Raw genomic sequence first — 27,699 nt, 5'->3', positions numbered from 1 at the left:
CAATTTTGAAATTTGGATGTTCTGTGTTTAGTAACTCGTAAAGATTCAGCACTCCTTGTATTGTAATAGTGATTGTCTGAATTTACTGGAAATGTATTGATTTCCTCTTTGACATAAAGTAAACATTTATAGATATATAGGCAGTAGAAAGTTAAAATTTGATGTTTAATAAAAACTGGTTTACAAGACTGTTGATAATCCAAATTAAAAATTTTACGGATAATTTTTTTTTGGTTAATGAACACTTTGTTACTATCTACTGAGTTCCCCCACAAAATTACATTATAGCACATGTGGCTGTAAGCAAGGCTATAATAAACGTTCATTAATGCCGAGATGGGTAGTGTGTTTTTAATTCTAGATATAGCATAAAAAGCTTTATTCAATTTCATGTTCACTGAATTCACTTGCTCTGACCATTTGAGATTACAATCAATGAATACACCCAGAAACTTTGTGGAGTGAGTGGAAGATAACATATTGTTTCTATCATGGATGGTTAAGATATAGTCATATTTAGATAAGTTGTATGAATGAAAATAAATAATTTGCGTCTTGTCAATGTTTAATATTAGTCTGTTGGTATTACACCAGCGTATAAAGCAGTCAACAACAGTCTTCATCGTCATTTTTAATTCCTCGAGTGTACGTGCAGAGACTATTAACGAGGTGTCATCAGCAAACATTGATATTATAAGTGCTCTTATGTGATCTGGTAGGTCATTAATAAAAATTAGGAATAATAATGGTCCCAAAATTATTCTATGAACAATTGAAAGAATCCCTAAAAAATACCAAAAAACAAAAAGTGAATATGCTGCTAGGAGATTTCTACGCCAAAGTAGGCAAAGGAGGTGTTGGCAATACTGTGGGACACTTTGGACTAGGAACACAAAATGATAGAGGAGACAGCCTTGTTCAGTTCTGCCAGGAAACGGATAGTGCAATAATGAACACTTTTTTTTAATTACCACCTTAAAGACTTTACAGCTGGAAATCTTTAGCTGACTGTCAAAAACAAAAATGATTAGAAACCAGATTGACTAAATTATCATGAACAAACGATTTCAGAATGCCTTAAAATCCGCAAAAACATATCCGGGAGCAGATGTTCCATCAGACCATAATTTTTTACTATCTATGAAACTGCAGAATTTAATACAGATTCGCTAGTTTCCACCTTCATACCTCTCCCCAAAAAGGCAAATGCCACCAAATACTCTGATTACTGAATTATAAGCTTAATGAGCCATGCACTCAAAATCCTTCTTTCTGTTATTCACTCTCGCATATATAGAAAACTTAAAGAAAACATTAGCAGTGTTCAGTTTGGGTTTAGAAGCGGACTGGAAACGCGAGAGGCCCTATTTCCATACAAGTATTGATAAAAAGAGCTCGAGACGTAAATTGCGAAGTCTACGAATGCTTTATAGACTTTAAAAAAGCATTTTAAAGGTGCAACATCAAAAATTATTTCAGATACTGAAAGAATCTAGTATTGATAACAAAGATTTACGCCTAATTAAAAATTTATACTTACAGCAAAGGGCAACTGTACGAGTAGACAACGAAACCTCACAAGAATTCACGACAAAACGGGGAGTACGTCAGGGCTGTATTTTATCACCGACGTTGTTCAATACTTACTCGGAAATGCTATTCAGGGAAGCTTTTGATGATTTAAGAGAAGGTATAAAAATCAATGGTGAAATCATAAACAATTTAAGATATGCAGAAAATACGGTTTTGATTGCTGATAATGCGAAGGATCTGCAAACATTAATAGACCGTGTAGTAGAAGCCTGTAACAGATACGATATGAAATTAAACTGTAAGAAGACCAAAATTCTTGTAGTAAGTGAAAACGACGTAATACAGCACCAATTCACAGCTAATAATGAACCCTTGTAAATAATCGACAAAATTACATATCTTGGATGCAGCCTAAATAGGGAATGGGACCACTCACAGGAAATAAGATGTCGTATAGAAAAGGCGAGAGCTGTTTTCAATCTCCTCAGGAAGATTTTATGTAATATGCACTTCAACATATTTGAGCAGCTGTCAACAAAGTTGTATGGACCAACGTGATTATCAACATCCACAGAGGATAGGCACCAAAAGAAGAAGAAGTAGTTTTCGGTATACTCTGCAAAACATACAATTTGGAACACCCTGTATATTGTAACAATTATTATATTGAAAGATATTTATTTTACCATAGTTTAGAATTTTTACTGGTTTTCATTTTTAAAATAAAAAAAAAATGATAGGAAAGGAGAAAAAAGATGCATAAAAAATAAAAGCAAATTTAGAAACAAAGTGATTTTAAAAACAACTCCATGAAGTGTACACTTATAGCCAAACTGACAAATGTGAAATCAATAAGATGCCTCTCATTTATTAAGCTGAGAAGACAAGCAAATTATGGCAAAAATAAAGAAAAAAGATTGCACAAAATAAGAATGTATCCATCCGATTTTAGTATTTTTACTGGTCTATAAGTGTTACACTATTACACATAATTATTGCAAAGAAATAAAGAAAAGACGTCCCCCTTCTCTTCGGCATCCTCCCACTGAAGATACCGCTATAAAAGTGTTTATATTTGCAGCATCCTTTTCAATAGAAGTTTCAGTGCCGGTTCAAGGGGATATTTCTCATTGAAAGTGACTGAATTTTTGGATGTACTGCGGACTTTGTGTGGATATTGATAAGGCAGGAATATGAGCATTAAGGTAGGATTCTCAAAAGTGGCTTAAACGGTGCGCGGAGTTTATTATTTTTTTCAGCGAAGTGGTAACATTGTGAGGATTTAGTGTGAATATTTTATATTGTGCATTTAATAACAATATCGTTTTATTATTATAATTCATGTTTTAAACAGTTTTTTTTTAACATTTGTGCACTATATGAAAAATATAATACTATATGCAGTTTAATATCCTCACTTTACTCATAATGTCTAATGAGATTAAAAAAATAATGAAAATAATATAAACCTGTGTAGCAATAATCTTTAACTTCAACTGAGCTTATAATAATTTATAAATTTGTGCTTTTTGCGTTTATTGTATCGTAAATCTTATGTGAATCATAAGACGTGTATGTCTCTGTGTAATAAATTGAAAACTAGAATAATTTATGATTTGGGACAAAAAAATTAAAAGATTTGTTAATTAAAGCACTACAAATTTTTCTATGTTGACACACCTTTACAATTTATGGGTTGTCTGGTTAATTGATTTACAAGGAAAGAATTGTTCGTCTAAAATAGGCGATTAAAAATTATGCCCATTTAGGTATTTTATCGATTTCGATAAACTTCAACAATTGTTCTCTTTGTTTGTCCGATGTAAATTTATGAACAATATTTAGATGAGTTTCTAAATATTTCCAAACTCTTAATTTTATTATTTTATTGTAGTTTGTAGGTTAAAATTAATATGAAACAATTTTTATGATTCTACGATTTATTGGGTTATATTTTTGTGTGATCTGTATACAGTGAGTGGCAATAGTATGAACTAAATTCAATTTTTCGAGACAAATTTCAAAACAGGTCGATTTGAATTTTTAAATAATTATTTTTTGGCATATACAGTGTGATTTTTTAATGCGACTTTGGTCGATAATTCTATTATGGTACAGAATGTCCAAAAAAGTTAGTTAGAAAAAATGTAGGCTATGTTACTCACCAGGTTAAAAAATATGTCAAATTATACAAGGTAATTAATACCTAGGTGGTAAAGAATTTTTTTTTATTGGACACCCTGTATACTTCCTCATATTTAGATTTCTCTCATTATCGCTGTTCTTACAAAATACAGTTTATTACTACTATATGTTAGGACCATTTTTATTTCGTTATCGCTATGAAGTAAACATCTTGAACATAAAGAAAAAATACATAAATAATTATTAATTTTACATAATAAGATAAACAATATGTTCTAGTTTTCAAATTAAATCCAACATATCATTGATGAATATTCGTATACAGGGTAAACTACAAACAAAATTACAATTTTCTCATATTTTTTAAACCATGCATTTTTTTTTTCATTCTACCACTGTATGTAATAATGTTTGTTTTATCAATCAGCAAAGTTTCATTCTACTTCTTCTTACGATGCCCATCCGTTCCGGATGTTGGCGATCAACATGGCTATCCTAACTTTGCTTGGTGCTATTCTGAATAGTCCGGTTGTCGATGTATTAAACCACTTTCTCAGGTTTTGAAGCCAAGATATTCTTCTTCTCCCCGGTCCTCTATTTCCAAATACCTTGCCCTGAAAAATGAGTTGCAACAAGCTGTATCTCCGTTCATTCCTCATAACATGGCCAAGATATTCTAGTTTGCGCTCTTTGATGGTGTTAATAATCTCGCATTCCTTGCCTATTCTACGTAGGACCTCAACATTAGTCACACGGTCCACCCATGAAATTCTTAAAATACGTCTGTAACACCACATCTCGAATGCCTCGAATTTTCTTAAAGAAGCTTCGGAAAGTGTCCAGGCCTCTACTCCGTATAATAACGTAGAAAATACATAGCATCTAATGAGAGAGATTTTGGTAGCAAGTGGTAAATCGTGACTTCTGAAAAGAGACTTCATCATTATGAACGCCGATCTTGCTTTTCCTATGCGTTGTTTTATTTCACTGGAGTGATCCCATTGGCTGTTAATGTTGGTGGTACCAAGGTATGTGTAGCTGTCCACTCTGTCAATTGGATGTTGGTTAACCAAAAGCTGTGTATTTAATATTTCGACCATGCACTGACTACCATGCACTTTGTTTTCTTCGTAAAGTTTCATTAGTAAAACTTAATTGAATTTCTCTGCAAAATGGTAAATAAGACTTAAAATATTTTGACAGTGGCAGAACAAACTATTAAAATCTAAATTACATAAATTAATTAAAGAAAAATTATCGTGGCTGAATGGATTAAGTGTTTCAAAGTTATTAATTAAATAATAAAAAAAATCAACGAAAAGCAAAAAGGGTGTTCTGTTTTTCTCTAAATTTTTTCCTTTCCCTTTGAAAAATAATTATAAACAATATCTAGTCTAACTGTATAGTGAATATTCTCTTTCAACAATGGGATAAGTTAAGTGATATCCAAAAGCTTTGATTCCGGTTTTTCTGTGCCCAGTGTCAACTTCGCAGATCAAACTGCTTTTTATTATAATTATGTGATTTTTTTTTGTATTTTTCGAAGCAATTTTGGTCGTTTTCGAGATCTGCCTGTATACCCTTAGATTTCAGTTCATTAGGCATAATGCTTACATTTTCTCCTTCTAATAAATATTTTGGTGCAAATTTTGTAATTGTATGTTCTGTGTCGTTATATCTTAGTATACATTCTTGGGCAAATGTTGTCCATGCTGTTTTCTTATCATCATTCAATCTTCGCTTATCCACTGCTGGACATAGATCTCCCTCATAATTTTCCATCCATTCCGATCTTGTGCCTCTTGCATCCAATTCCTATGGCAACGTTTTAGATCGTCAGTCCAACGTGTTGGTGGACGGTAGGTACCTCTGCTTCGGTAGGCATCATCCCTTGGTCTCCATTAGAGTATCCGCTTTGTCCATCTATTATCTGTCATTCGAGCCACGTGACCTGCCCAGTTCCATTTCAGTGTTGCTACTCTCTCTACTGCATCAGCCACTCCTGTTCTTTGTCGTAGCTGGCGATTTGGGATCTTGTCTCGTGAAACGCCCAACATAGCACGCTACATCGCCCTTTGACACACACGGATCTTTTGAACTGTTCTCCTTGTCATGGTCAACGTTTCCGCACCGTAAGTTAACACTGGCAAAACACACTGATTAAACGTTTTTCTTTTAAGGCATATTGGTATATCAGACGATTTGAAAATATGGTTCAGCTTGCCGAAGGCTGCCCAAGTCAGTCTTATACGACGGAGAAGCTCAACGGTTTGGTTATTTTTTTCTATGCGAATCTCATGACCTAGGTATTTATAGGCCATTACCTGGTCTATGGATCTTGTTCCTACGCATATATCTTCGCTGACTACAAGATTTGTCATCATCTGGGTTTTAGATATATTTATTTTCAATCCCCCTTCTAGCGAGGAAAGGTAGAACTGATTTAAAAGTTCTTTGGCCTCATCTATCCTATCATGTTTTCTTATAACTTTCATTTATTTTGCATCTTATTTTATTGACCAATGTTTGGTTTACTAGTTTATTAATACTGTTTGAAAATACTGTATCAACAGTAGTGGATAATGTTTTCGGTCTCAATTGAGGTTATGGTGATGCTGCCGCTAAAAAAATGTGGGCCAATTACTTAGTCCCCAACAATACCACCCCAAACATTTACAAACCACCTAGTTTGACTACGACTGTTAATAAAGTAGGGATTGTTTTATGTATAGTAATAAAAATGATGCCGATTCACTGTGACATTTTTGTGAAATGTAGCTTCACCTACAAAAAGCACATAATCGAAAAAAAAATGATTGCTATGCACTTGCTGCTGAGACCATTGACAAAAAGGTAATTTGCAATGATAATCATCGACTACCAATTCTTGATGTAACTGTATGCGCTATGGACGCATTTTATGTTTACGAAAGATTTTTGCACCGAAGTTTGACTAATGTCATGTTGACGTGAAATTTTACTGATATGAGTGCTGATATGAGGATCTTCAGTAGTAGCAAACAGTATACATTATATTACTTTTCTTCACTCATAACAGTTTTGGTTCAACGATTGTGAACAAAACGATTTAATAATTTTTAAAAAGCTCCTACGTTTGGCTTCCTCCGTTCAAAAAATCGCTGTTGATATATTTTGGAAGCAAGTAGGCAATTTCTCGAACGTTCTCCTATCACCCAGATTATATCTATTTAACAATTTTATTGAATTTTAAAATTAAAGACAAAACTGTCATTTTTTCGAAGCCTACTCTTTTACAATTGTTAACTGATATAAAAGGCCTTTCACTTATTAATAATTGCTCATCACAATCGGCAGTTAAGAATGATTTACTAAAAAGTCTTGACTTAAAATGCTGTTGATATAACATTACTCTAAAAACTGTTACATTCATTGCATATTGTTTTGATTTAGGTTTTGTATTAGATATTTATTGAATTAAAATAATTTTGTTATATTATTACACAAGAGTAAGCTATTTCTACTCACAAAAATTCAAGGTATTTCAGAAATTTGTAAAAAACTAAAATATCTTGGAAGTTTAGGTATCGCAAATGCTTTTAAAAGAGTTTTACAAATTCAATATTTTGAAAAAATAAAATATAGGGTTGTACATTTAAAAAATATGAGATAAATGTATTTTCTTTTGTAGTTCACCCTGAATATCAATAATTGTCAATGATATCCGTTAAAATTTATTTGAAAACTATAACCAATTGTTTACCTTATTATGTAAAATAGATACTAATAAATAAACAAAGATTTCCGAGTGGAGGCAATAGATCCACCCTTACAAATTAGAAAAGAATACCTGGAAGAAAAAAATAATATTAAAATGCCAAATGAAACAATCTCTTATTATAAATAAAATATCTACGTTAAACACCAACGACTTGACAAACAAAATCTAAGAAAACAAAAAATCGCCTCAATTATGCATAGATTTTTGTAATGCAGCTCAATTTAAATTCACAAAAACTGCAAGTGATGAATATTTTGATATACAGTGTGTAAAAGCCAAATGGAATAAATTCATTATTTAGGTTACTATACATATTTATAAAAAATCCCGAAACACGTCAAATTTAAATTATAACTTGACATTCTTTAACGTGAAAATGCAACCCCTACCTTCAACCCCCTTAGAATGACGGGTACAACCCCCAATTTTTAAAATAGGAAGTATAGGCTTGTGATATATCGTTTGAAAGGTCTTTTCATTCTCCATTCAAAAATGTTGTCGCTTTCAAGTTTATTAAGATTAATTAAGATAAAATTAATTAAAATCATGTGGTTACCGAAATTCGCTACAATACAATCAAAAACTAAAATGTAATGCAAAACGTAATTAAATGTAGAACACGAGAAAGAACTATGAATGTTAATGAAGTAGATGTTCAAAATGTTCACGCGAACGTCTTGGCAACATCCTAATCTCAAATAAAACTGTCTTCTAACATTATTTAACATAACAGGCGTGATCGACCTAATCGCAAGCGTTATTCGTTCTTTTAAGTCATTTAAATCAGAAGGTTTAGTTTTGTACACATGGCTCTTCACATATCCCCATAAAAAGAAATCTAATAATGTAAGATCAGGTGATCGCGCTGGCCATTCAATCGATCCTCGCCTCCTTACCCATCGATTGGGAAATATTGTATCGAGGTACTGCCGGACATTAAGTTGGTAATGTGGTGGTGCTCTATCCTGCTGAAACCATATCGTATTCGCTCGAACTTGAGGGTTTCCTGGATCAGGATATAAATTTGCCAACGTTGGAATGACATCATTTTGAAGTAGTGTCAAATAATTGTTGCCATTCAAGTTGCCCTCAATAAAAAATGGACCAATGATATTGTTTCCTATAATTCCTGCCGAAACATTAACCTTTTGAGGGTATTGAGTGTGTTCTTCTCTCATCCAGTGAGGATTTTCCGTGGTTCAGTAGCGGCAATTTTGCCGATTAGCATGACCGTTAAGTGAAAAAGTACACTCATCAGAAAATATAACGTCTTCTAGCTGGATAATATTGTTATCCAACATGGCCATCATTTGCTCACAAAAAAAAGTTCTCCTATCAAAATCGTCTTCCATGAGCTCCTGAGTAGGTATCATCTTATAGGGATGCAATTTATTTTCTTGTAATATGTTTACTATCGATGTATGGCTAGCATTGAATGTAGTGGATGCCTGTCTACTCGATGTATGTGGATTTTCCTGAAACTCAAGCAACACATCTAATTTGAGTTCATCACTCAGTGCATTGGCAGCTGTTTTTTTATCTGCCTTACATGACCAAACTCGCGAAACTGCTTCTCTATTTTACTTATTATTCCTTGGGAGTTACTTCCTGTTGTGTTCGGGTGTTATCTCCGTAACCAATCATTTGTAAAACTGTTATTTTATGCATTTCCGTTAATCTAACCATTTTTCAGAATTAAATTGAACGAACTTTTTACTTAAATTAAAATACTGACAACTTAAATAAAACAATTTACTAATGCGTGTTAAAATAATGTTGCCACAGAAATTCTATAAAGTGTTTTAATGGTTACCATCTAAAAACCACATTGCTATGGTTTTTGTTTACTTTCTCATTATCAAGACCTAAACGGGAAATAAGTTTTGAGTATATTTTAGCGAATTTTGATAACCATATGATTTTAATTTATTTTATCTTAATTAATCTTAATAAACATTTTTGAATTGAGAATGAAAAGACGTTTCAAACGATATATCACAAGCTTATACTTCCTATTTTAAAAATTGGGGGTTGTACCTGTCATTCTAAGGGGGTTGAAGGTAGGGGTTGCATTTTCACGTTAAAGAATGTCAAGTTATAATTTAAATTTGACGTGTTTCGAGTATTTTTATAAATATGTACAGTAACGTAAATAATGAATTTATTCCATTTGGCTTTTACACACTGTATACCAAAATTAAACAAAAGTGATAATTCCACAATATTTTACATCAAAACAAAATCAACAAATTAAAAATATTCTAAAAAATAATAATAAAAGTAACCTAACCGTGTACCTACACCGATGCATCTAAAAAAGAAGAATGGACAGGCTGTGCAATTTTTATTCCCAAATCAAAAATCGAAAAGAATTATCAAATGAATAAGCAAAGCTCAGTTTTTACAGCAGAGGCATATTGGACTATTAAAATGATTGGAATATATCATCATAAAATGAACATAAGAATATTATTGCTTTGCACTTTGTACTTTTCTTCTTATTGAGTTAGTATTTTTAATATTTAGAACAAATGTTAAGGTGTTGTTGTTGTTCATTTAACACATTCTTCTTCATCATCAATTTATGATGATGATGATGATGATAGTGTGTTTGGCATGGAAACCAGTCCTTTTGCCACAGATTTTTAAATGATTTATGTTATGTTTATCAATTAAAAACTTGATTGTACTAAATTTATATTATATATCCGGATGCATATAAGTGATTACATATGAGTTCGTATATAGATTTCTGATTCAGTGACAGTAGGTGGGTTATGTTTACTGGAAGTTGCACATTACTTTTAACTAGGTTTTCATAAAACGTAGATGAGAGTGCTTTATTTTTAATACATCCAAACAGGATGTGATTAACATCACATTGGGAAATATTATCGCATAAACACTTTCCTGATTCTATAATGTTTAATCTAGCCAGGTGAGCAGGAACAGCACCGTGACCAGTTTTTAATCTTGTGATAGTTGCTGCTGATCGTTTAGATATATTATAATGGAATATGTGTGGTAATTCTGTTAGGGATGGTAACGTAGGATGGATCTTGTAATAATGATTATTTGAAGTATTCGCCAATATTTTCCATCTGTCTTGCCAGTTAAAATTTATTTTTTTAGTATAAAAATTGATTAGGTCTGATACTGTGTAAATATGTTCTTGTATACCTGAATGAGTAGAATCCTTAGCGAGCTCGTCTACTGTTTCATTACCTTTTATCCCGGAGTGACTTTTTGCCCAAATAAATGTTATATCTTTGTTTCTCATTTTTTGTTTAATGTCACATATCAGCTCACATGTTTTATGGTTTAACTCAGTATTATTAAGTCCACTAAGAATTGACTTAGAGTCTGAGATGATCACAGCATCTTGCAAATTTGCGTGCTCTAGCCAATCCAGAGCTTTCCTAATAGCTACCGCTTCTGCAGTGTAAATAGAGCAATGTGGAGGAAGCTTTATTTTAAGTGATTTGTTTTTGGAAGGAATATACACTGCAGACCCGACTTTCCCATCGTTCAGTTTAGAACCATCTGTGTAAATTATAGTTTCATTAGTATATTCACTCAATATGGAGTTCAACAGCTTGTTATTTATTTGATGTGAATCTGAATATTTCGGAAATATAATATTTAATTTTTTTAAGATTGTATTAAATTCTAATTTATAAGATGGTTTAATATAATTTGTTGAAAGTGTAACCGGTAAATCATTGGTTTCCAGAAAGGCATCTGCTAATGGTGGTGAATTTTTTATTCTCCAATAATTGTTTACTAGATTTTGAATGGATAACTCATACAGCATACTTAGTAGGCCACTTGTTCTAGCCCTTAATTTTAATACATATTTTGTTGCTAATAAATTTCTACGATATTCTAATGGCATTTCATTACTTTCAGCAAGTAACAGGGGGCATGGTGTTGATTTCATAGCACCCAAAGTTAATCTCAAACTTTTAAACTGAATACGATCTATTTTTAGTAAATGTGTTTTGCTTGCTGATCCGTATAACACACATCCGTAATCCAAAATTGATCGCACGTAGGTCCTGTAAAACATCAATGCAACTTTGGGATCAGCACCCCATTTTCTGCAAGTGACACATTTAAGAAGATTAATGCCTTTCTCACATCTTTTTTTTACATATTGGACATGTTTAGACCATAGTAATTTGGGGTCTAGGATTATACCAAGATATTTATATTCAGTGACAACGGGTATATCATATCCTGACAGGTGTAGACTATCAGGCGTACGTAACCTATGTCTTGTAAATATCATAATGGCAGATTTTTCTGGGGATATAGTAAGTTCGTGGTCTTTAGTCCAATTATCTACTAGTTTCATGATGTGTTCCAGGACCTCCACACAATCGTCATATGAATCACGGACGGAGTAAATACATATATCATCGGCGTACTGTATACATTTTATGGAATCAACAAAAATGTCGTGTATACTTGCCGAAAATATGTTGAAGAGAATTGGGCTTAATACAGACCCCAATGTTAAGGTGCTTTTACAAATATGTATATTAAAATTATCCATATTAGTTTTAATATTATGATCTTTAAATATTTATATACGTTTTTTATTGTTTTTAAATCGCCTTGCCTGTATTCGGATAAGGTGTATTAAAGTATTCATCATCTTTTATTGAACTTAAAGAAATGCATGGGTGTGTCATTAGTTACTACAGAAAATACCTAAAATGTAAATATTTATTACAGCTAAATTTTAATAAAACTTAATTACTTTGAAATAATAAATCATCATAAAACTGCATTAAAAATTTTTACTACCAAAGTTATGGGCATTAATAATAGGTATAACGAATTTTTTAAAATGCAACGTTATTTTGCAATCAGACACTGAATATAAATGTCTACTGCATTTTATAAATATTTGCGTCATATAATTTATTTAATTTTAACTCATACTTATGTTGTTTTCTATTATCACTACGTGATGATAAATACAGTAGATCCGCGAGACCTTTGAACATTGTCATCATTTGTATTATAGGAATTAAACCAAAAGATGTGAGCCGAACTTACATCGGTTATGAGAATTAGAAAATGGCTAATATTACAATAAAGCTTTTCATAATTTCCTTTTTTTTTGTATTTATTGCATTTTAGATGTGACATAGATTGGTGGTCAGACTAGTAGGACGTGTGTAGTGTCGCTCCGAAATTAAATTCCAATTTTGGGTGGTTTCGAGTGTAATCTGCATGCAAGTTAGTGTAAAGTGTGTTTGAAAGGGACCTTTATGTAAGTAAATAATCAGTTATCTGATTTTGAACTGTATTAAATTGATAGTTAGTTTTAATTGCCCTACGGATAAAAGTGAAACTTCTGAGTGGTCGAAACGAGTTGAGCTTTTTACGCTAGACGGGTGATTAAGAACGATAAACAATAATAATTATCAACAAAAACAATAGGTCTATTATTCAGGTTTCGGTAAAACTATACAGAATTATAAAGGCTGAATTTATTTGCTGTTTTGATATTTATTGTATTTTGTATTTACAAGTGGTAGAAGTCGAAACTGATTAGGATCGAGAATAATTGCTAAGATTTAACTGTAGAGGTAGGCGCGGCGCTTGTCGAGATCCGTAACCGTTATTTATAATATTTATATTTATAAATACTTTAATTACTTGAATAAGAAGAAAAATGGCGGATGGTAAGGTTGATGAAGATGGTAAAAGAAAAAGCAAAGAGGAGATAGATATATTTAGCAGGAGCAGAAAAGTGAGCCAAACGCCAGACAGGTCGAAACCAACAACGAATGAAACCAGCAGCCAGAACGAAATGATGGAACTAATGAGACAAATAGCAAGCGATAATAAAAAGAAAAACAACGACCTGGAAGAGATAAAAAATACAATGGGTAATATGATTGACGAACTAAAAGAAATTAGGAAGGAAAATAGTGAATACAAATTGCAAATGAAAGAAATAATAAAAGAAAATGAAAATCTAAAGAAAGAAATGACAGCGATGAAACAAAAAATAGATAAAATAGAAATAGCATTGGAAGCATGCCAGAAAGAAAAGAAGAAAAATAACCTAATTTTGAGAGGCTTACCAATAGACACAATAGAAGCAGAGCAACTGGAGAACTTCATAGAAACAAAAATGGGAGTAAAATCAGAAATAAATAGGGTACAAAAGATAAATGAAACAATGTGTGTTATCGAATGTAAAAAATTCGAAGATAAAATGAAAATACTGAAAGCCAAGGGTAAACTAATAAACTATAAGCAACATAGAGTATATATAGAATGTGACCTAACATTAAAAGAGATAGAGATACAAAGAAATCTTAGGAAGATAGCAGCAGATGAAAAGACTAATGCAAAAAGGACAAAAATTGGATATGGTTTCATAATTATTGAAGGCATTAAGTGGAAATGGAATCAAAAAACAAGCCAGATAGAAAAAATAACATACAATACAGAACCAACTAGTTCAAAAAACTAGCTGAAGAAAACACAATAACGGACCGAGAAACAAAACAGGCACAGAACAGGGACATGAGCAGATCTAAAGATAATAACACAAACGGGAGTAAAAACAAATTAAAGTACAACTTAAACACAGAAAAGAACAAAACAATTTGGAAAATGGCATCATGGAATGTGAGAGGTATAAATGGGAAGGAAATAGAACTGGGGGAAGAAATTAGAGATAAGAACATTGAAATAGTAGCTATAACAGAGACAAAGAAAAAAGGAAAAGAATCAATAATATTAGAAAACGGAATGTTACTAATATACAGTGGAGTGGAAGAAACGAAGAGAGCTCAGGCAGGAGTAGCGTGCATGATAAAGAAGGAGAGTATCAACAAAATAAAAAATTGGATATATTACAACGAACGTATACTAAGAGTAGACATAGATATGGATACAGAGGAAACCAATACAAACCTAATCATATGTTATGGACCAGATGAAGACGCAACAAAAAACGAAAAGAATGAATTCTGGGACAAATTACAAGAAGTGATAAATGATTGTACAGAGAAAATTGTGATCACAGGAGACATGAACAGTAGAGTGGGGAAAGAAACAGAAAAATGGAACAATGTCATCGGACCTTATGGGGAGGACAAACTAAACAAAAATGGAAAATTACTACTCGAATTCTGTCTAGACAATAACCTGGTGATTATGAACACACACTTCCAACATAAAAGGATACACAAGATCACAAGAGAAGTCAAATCAAGAGACGAACAATCAATTATAGACTATACTATAGTGCAAAAAACAGAGAAGAACTGGATAAGAGACGTAAGGGTAAAAAGAAGTTATGAAATTGGTAGTGACCACTATCTACTAGAAACCACATTCAAAAGCAAAAGAAAAGAAATAAAAAGAAATGAGAACATAAACAGAAAACACAAAGAAATAATAAAAATTTATAAACTAAGGGAAGAAACAACTAGAATAAGATACTCAGAAGGACTAGAGAAAGAGATGGATAATGAACATGAAATAACAGAAACAATAGAAGAAGAATGGGGAAAATTTAAAAATGCGATGATAAAAACAGCTAAATCAATATGTGGAACCACAAGAAATAACAACAGAGGAAAACGAACATCTTGGTGGAACGATGAAGTGAAAAGAGAAATAAAAGAAAAGAAGAAATTATGGAAAGAATACATCCAAGACAAAACACAACAAAAATATGAAAATTATAAGAGACAAAGAACAAAAGTTAAAGAGATAGTTAAGAAAGAGAAAAAGAAAAGTTGGGAAAAATTCGGGGAAAAAATGGAAGAAAACAGCACAGAAAACGTAAAATTATTTTACAGAACACTGAAAAACCTAAGAAGCAACAAAGAAACGAAACTGAAACAAATAATGAACAAGGAAGGAACAATAATAAACGACGATAAGACAATAATGGAAAGATGGAGGGAACATTTTCAGCTGATACTGAATGGAAATCAAGCGAATACAATGGAGAAGGAAAGCCACAACAGGAGAGTATCCATGAGAAACACGGAAAATACAGAAACTATAGAAAAAGAAGAACTGGAAGAAGCAATAAGAAAGATAAAGATTGGAAAAGCACCAGGAAGCGATGAAGTAGCACCAGAAATGATGAAATATATAGGAGTAAAAGCAAAAGAAAAATTGTTATACATATATAACCTAATATGGAAGAGAAAAGTAATACCCAGAGAATGGACAAATGCAGTAATTATACCTATATACAAGAAAGGAAACACAAGAGACTGTAGGAACTATAGAGGTATATCACTACTATGTGTAGCAGCAAAAGTATACGAAACCATAATAGAAAGGAAAATTAGAAAAGAAATAGAACATAAATTAGAGGATGTACAAAGTGGATTCAGGAAAGGACACAACACACAAGACCATATATTCACCATGCAACAAGTAATAGAAAAAGCCTTAAAGAAAAATAAAGAAATACATCTGAGTTTTATAGACATGGAAAAAGCATTCGACTCAGTCAAAAGAAAAGATATATGGGAAAGCCTAAAGAAGAAACAAGTAAGTGAAGAACTGATAGAAGCAACAAAGAGTATATACATGAAAACAACAAATACAGTAAGAATGTTAAATATACAGTCAGAACCATTTGAAACAACCCAAGGAGTTAGACAAGGGGGAAGTCTCAGCCCAGTACTATTCATAAATGTAATAGATGAGATAGTGAAAGAATGTAAGAAAACATTCAAGAAATACTGCATCGGTTGGAACAGAATGCAAATGATAAATGCTGAGATGTGTATATTTGCAGACGACATAGTATTAATTGCGGAAACTGCAGAAAAACTTAAATACAACTTAGAGAAATGGAACCTAGAAGCAAGCAAATACAACTTAAACGTAAACAAAGAGAAGACTCAAATAATGAAAATATCAAGGAAACAAGGGACGGAAGATCAAATAGAAGTAATGATAGACCAAAAAAAAATAATACAGACAAATTCATACAAATACTTAGGAACAGTAATCAACAACAAAGGAGACATCGAGGATGATCTTAACAACAGAATGGAAAACACAGGAAAACTATTCCAAGCACTAAATAGAGGATTCCTTAATAACAAAGAAATATCAACAAAGACCAAGATGACAATATACAAAACAATATATAGACCTACAGTGACATATGGAGCAGAAAATTGGATATTAAACAAAAGACATCAGAGCAGAATTCAGGCAGCAGAGATGAAATACCTCAGAAGAACGATAGGAGTAAAAAAGAACTGATAGAATCAGAAACGAAGAAATAAGAGAAAGACTCAAAATCAAACCGATACTCGAGTCAATCAAAGAGAAAAAATTGGCATGGTTCGGACATCTAACCCGGATGGACAATAACAGACAAGTTAAAAGAGTGTGGGACGCCAAACCAATAGGGAAGAACAGAAGAGGAAGACCCATTAAAGAATGGAACAGTGACATCTCGCAGATACTACAGAGTAAGGGTAAGACTTGGCAGGAAGCAACACAGATGGCATCCAATAGGAAGGAATGGAGAAAGTTCGTTAAGAGCTAGGACACCTCAGAAGACTGTCAAATAGTGTAATGTAATGAATTGTATTTTAAACGGCCCAACACCGAAAGGTACAAATGGGTCTACTGATTAAGTAAAGTAAAGTAAAGTATTGCATTTTAAAAACTGAGTATATATTTATGAATGTGATTTTCCAATTTTTGGAAACCTACAGATTATCCAATAACACATACAGTAAATAAATATTTAAACCATAGTACTTACAAAATCAAAGTGTTTTCATTGTATCTAAGCTAATGTATGGGTTATGATCTAAAAACTAAATAGAAATCTAACTCAGGGCTCCATCATCTTAATCATTTCGTTTATTCAGTATTAAATGTAATTTTCAGAAATAATTAATGACTTTGTTTTTACTATTGTTAAGAAGATTGATGGATTCAAGATCAAAGAGCTTTGAGTCTCGAAACGGGTATTATTATCCAGAATAAATATTTATGTATAATAAATCTATTTTTCGTGGACTTTTAGAAGGCATTTGACCGTGTTAAATTAAAGGACGTTATCCACTTATTGTACGCAAGAGAGATACCTATAGGAATAATCACAACGATCGAAAATATTTAGCAAAACAATACAATAAAAGTAAAAGTAGAACAAGATATAAGTGACCGTTTTGGAGCTGGCAATGGGATAGACATTGACAAGAGACCTCTCTTGTTCAACCTAATTACAGATGAAATAATAAAAACAGCAAGAATCCATTAAGTGAACATTTCATTTTTGATTTCGCCATAATAATCAGCTACTTTAGATTTTGAGCTAAATAATAAACTTGCTTTAGTAACAAATTTTTTCGAAGTACCAGCAATTATAAAAAGTTTACCATCATAATTTTTTGGTTTAGGTACACTTTTACCATTGTTGTATTGCCAGAAAATTGTTTCCTTTTCTTCTTCTTCTTCTTCTTCTTCAGTGCCTTATCCGGTCCTGATGTTGGCGATCTTCAAAGCTATCATGGTTTTGTTTACTGATCTGCGAAATAGTTCCGCGGAGGTCATCCCAAACCATTGTCGGAAGTTTTTTAGCCACGAGATACGACGGCGTTCCGGTCCTCTCCTGCCAAATACTTTACCCTGCATAACGAGTTGAAGATTTTGATATTTTTCTTCGTTCCGCATCACGTGCCGAGGTACTCAAGCTTACGTTCATAAATAAATTAAGCACTTCTTTTTCTTTTCTCATGCGCTGTAGCATCTTAACGTTGGTGACATGATCCACATACGATATTTTTAGTATCCTCCTGTAGATCCACATCTCGAACGCTTCAATACGCTTTTCTGTGGCTTGCATCAGTGTCCAGGCTTCAACTCTATATAGTAACACTGGAAGAATGTAGCACCTCACTATCCGCATCTTGGTTCCCAAACTGAGATCACTGCAGCACGGCAAAGATCTCAACTTGATAAATGTAGACCGTGCCATTTGAATTCTGAATCTAATCTCTTGAGTGTAGTCTCATTGTGAGTTGACGGTAGTTCCGAGGTAAGTGAATCTGTCGACTCTCTGGATCTCTTCGCTACCTGCTATTAGTGCCTCGGGATTTAAATTTGCACGGCTGACAACCATGAATTTAGTTTTCTTAATATTAAGGTCTATTAGGACTTAGCGGATATTATTGATGTATTCACCGTTCACTCGAATTCCCATCTCTAGTTTGTGAGGGCTTCAGTAAAAATTTTCTCAGAGTATATATTGAAAAGAGTCGGCGAGAGCACACAGCCTTGCCTTATTCCTCGCATGATCTTCACTTGGTGGGTTAGCTGGTTTTCGACCTTGACTTGAGCACGCTGGTTCCAGTATAAATTCATGATGATCCGAATGTACTTCTCATCCAATCCTACTCTTTGTAGGGTGGCGAACATCTTATGGTGCTGACAACGGTTAAATGCCTTAGCGGTGTCAATAAAACAAATATAGACATTACAACTGACATCGCGGCATCTCTGAAGTAGGACTTGTAAGGTGAAAAGTGCTTCACGTGTACCCATGGAATTGCGGAATCCAAATTGCATTTCACCGACATTTTCTTTCTCTTTCTCGTTTTCTTTTCCTTTAAATAAATCCACGTTTCCTCCAAAAAAGCAAGGTCTCTGGGATGCACACTATTAAGATTTTCAATATATTTACGAAGAAACTTGGCTCTTAAACCAGCAATACTGGTGTACTTCCCCTTTTATATATAGATTCGACGATTTTATAATAGAATTTAACTAATTTGAAAAAAAGGTAAATATATAAGTAACAGCAGCAAAGAGAGATAATTGGAAAAAAATTGGAGATAAAATGGAAGAAAATAGCAAAAGTTACCAAAAGCTTTTCTACAGAACCCTGAAGATGATAAGAACCTGAATAAAAGAAATAGTAATACCTGAATAATAGAAATAGAAATAGAAATAAAAGATGAATACAATACTTTGGAGAATTATAAACGGATATAAACCCAGATGACATTAATAAAGAACAAAATAATATATTAAAAGATAACACATACAACTCAATAAACGAAGAAGAACTAGAAAGTTCAAGATCAAGTTAAAACATATATACTGAGGAGTAATAATAGAAGTAAAGTTTTTAAGAAGAGTTAAAGTTACTACCAAAATGGATGGAATAGGCAACACCTTTAAAAGAGAACTGAAAATATGAAAATACAATCCACATTGAAGTTAAGAGAACAGAGAGAGCTGAGTTAGTGGGATCATTGACACCAGATGAAAAATATCGTACTAGCGAGAAGAGTATGGGAAGCACAAATATTAAAAAACTATAAAAGAGGAATACTAAGACAGACATGAGGTAAAGTAATTGAAAAGATATTGGAGAAAAGAAAAATGACATATAGAGACGCAAAGATATTGAGACGAAACCGCAAAGAATTTAAGAAATTTGTTTAGAGGTACAGTAAGCTTTACACCATTATATGGTAGAAAGATTTCATTTTTTAACAGATACTCTGCTATGATTTCAGTTTGAGTACGTGATATGTTTTGCTTTTTTGTATGACTATAGTACTTGCGCTAGCCATGAAAATAATACCTTTTTTGAAATTTTTTTTTATAAGGAAATTATAAAAAGATCTTGTAAAGTTTTGCACTGGTATCTTCTTAGCAGATAAAACGTTTAAACGTTAAAAAGAATTTAAACCATTTAGATTTGATATTAAAAAACTAGTGGCGAACTAAATGAAGATATATGAATAAAAGTTAAAGTGGGATGGATAAATGGAAGAAAATAAGTGGTATGTTATGTAATAGAAAGATTGCAATGAAACAAATAAAAATTATAAATAACTGCCATAAGAACGGCTATAATGTACGGAACTGAATGCTGTTTGGGCAGCTAAAAAGAAAGAAGGAAAGCTAATGCATATTGTGGAAATAAAAATGCCTAGATGCTAGAATAAGTGAAGTGATAATACATGATAAAATGAATAGGTGAAATGGTCCGAATATGGGCTCTCACTTTTGTGTTATAGGATAACACTTTCAATTTTTTACCAATTTCTTTATATTTTTGGGCAGACCTTCCACAAATCTTATTGCATTACGTAGTGCATTCTGCTTTCCAAAAAGAATTAAGTTCAAAAATGATGTTTAAAAAAATATGAAACGTTGTGCTTTTAAGCACTCCTACCACATTGCTGTGAATATGGATCCCCTTCTGTCACCTAAACACAAAATAGATATTTTGCAGATATCAATAATTAATTATTGGCAAAAAATACACATTTGATAACATTTATTTGCAAAAATCACAAAAAATATAATTTTACAGCTCTGCGCCAATACTTTGTTCATGTGCCTATAACTAGCACATGAGACAACAAAACCACATCTCTTCTCCTTTGTTTTCTAAAAATCGACCATCACAAAACTTGTACTCTATCTCATTGTTTTCTGGAATGTAAATTTTTTCTTCTAAATCATCGTCTTTGTCCGCTGCTATAAAATCTTCATCTTCTTCTGAATCGTTTTCAGTTTTCTTTTGTTTTTTTCCTGACTTTTGTTTTCTAATTCAGAAGTAGCCTTCTTCTTACTGCAGCTGCTTTTACAAATGAGACCTCTAACTCTTGTTTGTACGGTGACGAAGATATATTTTTTGAATTAGCAGTGATTCTGCCTCGGGTGGCTGTTTTTTTTAATAGCTAGTAAAGGTGATATGTAAAATGGAGAAACAAACATTAGATTTGCTACATATTTTCTTGAACATCTAGGAAAATCAATCTTTTTGCTGCCTACCAGTTACAACTGTTCAGGACTGTTGTCAATTTTGATAATACAACAATCTTGGCTACATAATCGCTTAAATATTAAGAAAAATACTTTGCTACTTCCAGGTTGAGACTCGATGTCTTTTAAATGATCTTTTACCAATTCTGGTAGTACATCATTGTTTTCACTATAGTTCTCTAAAGAAGCAGAACTACAATTATTTGCTGCTTTATCTTTTTTTGCAATTAAATCTGCTTCAGAAAATATATTCGTAATAAAGTGCCAAATTCCAGTGACTTTGAAGCCTTTAAGTGCAATTTCAGCTGTTTGACATTTAAGAAAAGCTTTAATAAGCAACTCATACTGAGTTAAAATCATACTGAGTTAAAGCTCGTTGATTTTTCCTAAGCCATACATGTATTTCTTCGCTATAATAGATTTTAAAAGCGCGTATAAATGTTTTATCTAAGGGCTAGAGCCTATGAGTCGTGTGAGGCGGCAATGAAATGATATCTACATGATCTTCTCTAGACAACCTGATAATGTCTAAATTTCGTATGTGGCTGTAATGCCAATCCAGTACGAGAACACCTGACGACTCTTTACTTGGTATAACAAATTTGAGAAAATGATGAAGCCATTGAGTAAAACTGTTCTGTTGAACCCAACCGCTAGGATAAACTTTATAAATTAAGTCAGCTGGTGCTCCGCGCATCAGTTATTCGTTTCTATTTTTCTTAAGAAAAATTAACATGGGTGGAATATATTGACCCCAGAACTCATAGAAATAATAAGTGTTACCAGTGACTCATGCTCTACCCATGCTAATGTAGCGATCTGCATTTTGCCTTTACGGCCCACAACTGTCGGAATTTTAATATGCACCACTGATAGACCCGTCATGTCTTCGTTAAATATTATATTATGTGGTTTAAAATTATGTTTTGAATATACAAGCTACAATAAGTTAAAAAATTCGTTAACGATTTCCTTGTTAGATCCGAAAGCTCTAGAAAACGAAGTTTGCTAGTTGGCCTATATACTGACAAAACTGATTTATGCCTCATCACACATGAGTCTATCCAACTGCATCCCACTGTTTCGTTTTTAAAAGTATGTCTTATGGCATTACTCACAGTTAATAAGTTTGCCATAGTACATATGTCTTTGTTGGTCAAACCATAAAAGACTACCTTCATTGCTAAGATATACTGTACTAACTCAGCCTCTAGTTCTCTTCCCAATCCTGTTTTTCTTTCCAATTTCGACTGAACTCCTTCAGAGGGTGTTGCGTTTGATTGTTGAAATTGATGCACAAATCTCTCACGTAGAGTTGTTCTAGTAACGTTTAATTGTTTGAGTTTGTTTACTCCCATCCTTTTGTCTAACACACTTTGTATCGCCAACACCATGTCACTACCTTTCCATACCTTCCTAATTCGATTTTCAGGGGATTTTCTGTCATCGCCCATAGTGTATCTGCAAGAAAATATGTTATTATTAAATGATCATAATATGGGCCCGGGCTCATACTGCCAACATTAAAAGGGCTCATATTATACTCAGCACATGTTTGAAGGTTTCGCCGGAAAATTTTGTCTAACCTTACAATTCTAAGGGGTTTTCCTAAAAACGATGTATACATATAACCTTTTGGTATCAAAATTCTACTATCCTTTCAACAAAATATAACGGCAATATTTATACAAAAAAATTTAAAAACTTACGTAAAAAATATTCGAAAACTGGAAAACAAACAATCACAGAATATACTTACAAACTATAAACTGAGGACTAACCACGCTATGGAAAGTGATTTATAACTTAGATATACGACAGCTATGCATTGCTATACTGGATAGCACCACTGGTATTCGAGAATTCCTGGGGGCCCACATTATGTGCCCATATTCAGACCATATCCTCTTTACTAGAGAATGGGTTGATAGATTCGCGCCTTTGAAATGTGGACCTATAGAAGAATTATGAGGGTTTTCTGGGTAGATAGAGTTACGAACAATGAAGTACTGAGAAGAATAGGTAAAGAGAAGGAAGTTGAACTAACAATTAAAGAAAGAAAGCTACAGTATCTCGAACATGTGATGCGGGGCGAGAAGTATGGCATCCTGCGACTCATAATGCAAGGAAAGATAGATGGCAGAAGAAGCATCGGAAGAAGACGAATTTCATGGCTCAAGAACCTGAGAGAATGGTTTGGATGCAGCTCAAAACAACTTTTTAGAGCTACTGCCTCAAAAATTAAAATAGCTATGATGATTGCCAACCTCCGTAGCGGAGATGGTACCTGAAGAAGAAGAAGAAGGGTTGATAGATAGTAATATCAGCGATTGGTGACAATATGAGAGACAATAGATTAAGATAATTAGTGCATGTTTAACGTTGAAATAGTTTAACACTGGGCAACAATAAAAAAAAAAAAAGATTTATAAAACTTTTATTAACAAACTTATGTGATGTGAATCCTATGTATTTATTTGCGCCAAAAAAGAATCTGAAATTAGATTTTAGGTATTACCCACAGTTTTTCCACAATATGACGCTGGATTATTCTACATTTTTTTCTATTTTCTTTCTCTTTTTTTCTGTAAAACTTCTCAAGTAGCATTTTCTCCTATGCGAGGCACTCTGTTGTTTCTGGTGAAGTGACTAACAGCAATCACCCATCATGTTGATGTTCCAACGTCCCTGGTATCGTTTCTACAGTACCTTGATATCCTGGTGAAATCGTTTGCCTTGTTCTTCGTTGACATTACCTTGATTTTCAGGCAAAAGTCAAGATGGTTAAGCAAAAAGTAAATTTTGAGGCTTATTAGACATCTCAAACCTTTTAACTTTTGTAATAAATTAGCGACCATAAGCTCGTAGTTAGGTTATTTCACATTACCTAAAAACTTGGTTACAACTTTTTCGAATGTCTTTTTCCTTAGTAGTCATCTTGGTTTCAAAGGTGGAGTCAAACATCATTTTACGAATATACCGTTTAACAAAAACACCTTCTTTCAATTTGGCTTTTGATAGAAGGGGAAACCTTCCACTCAAGTACTTGAAACATTATCCATCTTTAGGCAGGACCTTGACAAACTGTTTCATTAAGAATAACTTGATGTAAAGAGGTGCAAGGAAAATCTTTTTTGGATCTATCAAAGTTTTGTAAAAAATGTTCTTCTCGCCTGGTGTTAAAACATTTCTTTTGGGCCATTGTTTTGTGGACCAGTGTTTATCTCTTGTTCTACTGTCCCATTCACAAATAAAACATTAAAACTTTGTAAATCCCTTTTGTTTACCAAGTAGCATGCAAAAAACTTTTAAATCTCCACAAATTATCCAATTGTAAGATAAATAGCCTATTTTTTGTAGATTTGTCCATTTTCATATGTCTCTTTCATATGGATTGAATGAGCAATGAAAAGTGAAGCATAAGTGTTTCTATTGTGTAAGAGTAGAGCTTTTAAACTGTTTTTAAGGTAAATCATCCAATCATCTTTATTATATTCAATAACAAAGTCATTCATTAGATCAGCAATATCATGACAGTAGACCAAACCCCTTTCTTCTGCAAAAATCTGAGCAAACTTTTGATCTCTGTACCTGTACTTGTAAATATATGTACCAGGCGACAACAGTTTCTTTTCTTCTAATCTTAAGGTAACCAATTTTGATTTTTTCTTCGTTAAACCCAAATCTCTTACTAAGTTATTAACTCGGCTTGTGTAAACAACTGTGATTGTAAATTTTCTGAAGGACACTAAAATTCACATCACTTCCTGGACCATTTTCATCAGATTCTGATTTACTAGTATTTAAAATGTCATCAATACATGAAGGAGGCGCAAGGACTTGCGGTTCAGGTCAATGCTCTACCGGACGGATATCAAACGGGAGGTTAGGATAAACAATCACTTTCTAATTTTTGGAGTTATGTCCGAAAACATCGATAGTACAAAAATAAAAATCATTTGAATGATTTTTTTGTTCTATCCATACCATAAGCACTACAAATTTGAAAGCTTTTTTTCTTCGACCACTTCCTTTAAATCCTCAACACAAATAGAACATACCTTTTTAGGAGCCCAACCTTTATCTTGGTCACAAATTTTTACACCAAGATATGCAAAATACACATTTTTTACAAAGTCAGTAATGTTTCTCTGATGTTTTTTAATAACAAAATCACTACATATATAACCAAATGTATTTGGACAGTTTTGGACAAACGCGACTAGCCATACTTAATAGCGTATGAGTCAAACAATGAAAAGTGAGATGTTTAATAGAATAAAGTAACTAAACAGATGTTATAAAAGAGGAAGAAGAACAAAGAGTGTTTTATAATTCATTAAAAGTGCTGCCAACCAAGTAATATTAGATTTCTCTGCTCGTTAAACGCAATTAAATATAATTATGCAATTTTTTGGCCTGTGTAATCACCCCCTACAAAGACTTTTGGAAGAAGGAGGAAAAAAAACCAAAGAAGACCTGGTAGAAGACGTTTAGGGATGGCATCTCTGTGATGGAGTTTGATATTTGTATAATTCAAGATAGAAACTTATAGGGAAATATTATTTAAATAAGTCTTTTTTCTATTGAAAAAAATGATGGTAATCAAACCGTAAAATTTACATGTAAAAATGAAACTGAAAGTAATACGGGCCGAATATAAAATCGGTTAATAATATGAAATAAAAAGTAATTTTTGTAATTTCCAATTATATTGGTGTGATGATAAATCTACAAAATTAGCTTCAGACCAAGATACATGCTTTCTATAAATTATTGCGTCAAGTCTAATCATAATCATATAAATTAAGAAATGAATCTATGCATATACAACTTTTTGCGACTTAATTTAGATAATAGAAATAATGAGGTATTGCAACTAACACAGTTTTTTCCAAAAATAATAATTCCGAAACATAATTGCGTTCAGGTTTCTTTACCCACTAATCGTATTTAATAGTTTTTAAATAAATTAGACCTAATCATTAGTCTTTTGTGCATCCTGTAATTGCACACCAATTTGTTGGATAAAAATACAGGTACTTTTTAATGGACTTTGGTTGTTCAATTATGTGTTTAGATAGGATCTTGCAAATGGATTTTGATTGCTTGTAGTCTAGTGAGTCTTATATATTGTCTATTTAGAAATTGTTATGGGTTATTTACATTTTCCACCTAATGTTGTGTTTGATTGTATATTGATTAAGAAACCTATAGTTTTATTCGCCTAACCATATTTGACTTTGATTCTTAGAAAATATAGACAAAGATATAAATAAGATAAACAAATCTACATTATACTAAGTAGAACAAAACTAATCACACGATGTTCTTTTGATATATTTTGTTTTAATATAAAACTTTGATTTTACTTGTGAAATTTGTTTATTTAATCTATTAGAAATAATTCCATCATTCCATAAAATGGAGTCATTTTTAAAATGAGAGCATCAAAAATATTTTAAATTTATTTTTTCTCAAACAATTTATTTTTTTATTTTGATGAGCTGTGGCATTCCTGTTCCATGCCATACAAGTTAAACGTATACTTTATGTTCCCATTCTTTCTTTGATGGAATTTTTAGTTTTTATTGACGTTTATAAAATGAAAATATTTGCTTTGCTGTGCAGTTGTAGCAATCTGCTGATTCTGCTCTGTTGATTCGTTTGTTGAGTCCCTATTTTCTTATATATATATATATATATATATATATATATATATATATATATATATATATATATATATATATATATATATATATATATGTATGTGTAAACATATTTTGACCGTAATGTCAGGACATTGAATAAGTTATTAAATAGAATTCGTAAACTAATTTTCGAAACCAAAATAAATTTACTGACGCAAACGCAGTACGTAGAATTAATTGCGAGGAGTACTGTATTTGTAAAAATATAATTCATCAATACATGACTCTATGTTTAACTTCTTTCAAAAACGCGTTTTGGCATGTTTTTAGAAATATTATGTAGAATATATTCGAATATCGTACATCCAATTCAATACCGATACAACTGCAAATTTTTAAAAATTTCGTTTATTGCGGTAATGCATTTATAATACTTTAAATTATCAAGTGAAATACGCCGACAACTGACAAGGTCATTAGAAGCAATGATTTTTGCACATATGGCGTTAATGAAATTTATATGTTATATATATATATATATATATATATATATATATATATATATTTATAAATCTTATGTTTCATAACTGTATCATGTATCGATATTGCACGGAGAATATAATATTTCAATGTTTCAATGCAATACTGCCACATGTTGCGAGTGCTGGTGGTATTTTACAGAAATGTTTGCACAAAAAATGTTTGATTAGTTTAACATAACCTTTCAGTTTAAAATTATTTTATTGACAACCGTTTATGTTTAAATTCTCTTTGTTATAAAAAAATATTGAATCAAAG

The 27,699-nt window shown here is 32.3% G+C and overlaps 1 protein-coding gene across 1 annotated transcript in view; it reads left to right on the top strand.

Annotated features, from left to right (window-relative positions):
• The first annotated feature begins 2,637 nt into the window (after positions 1-2,637).
• Positions 2,638-27,699, top strand: part of LOC140450358 (uncharacterized) — a 199,394-nt gene continuing 174,332 nt past the window's right edge. Inside the window, exon 1 of the mRNA XM_072543950.1 lies at positions 2,638-2,738. Coding sequence (XP_072400051.1) covers positions 2,727-2,738 — 12 coding nt within the window. The 5' untranslated portion in view covers positions 2,638-2,726. The remainder of the gene's footprint in view (positions 2,739-27,699) is intronic.

The sequence above is a fragment of the Diabrotica undecimpunctata genome, chromosome 9 (genome assembly GCF_040954645.1).
Source record: "Diabrotica undecimpunctata isolate CICGRU chromosome 9, icDiaUnde3, whole genome shotgun sequence".
Lineage (NCBI taxonomy): Eukaryota > Metazoa > Arthropoda > Insecta > Coleoptera > Chrysomelidae > Diabrotica > Diabrotica undecimpunctata.
This window is presented reverse-complemented; position numbering and strand designations above follow the sequence as displayed.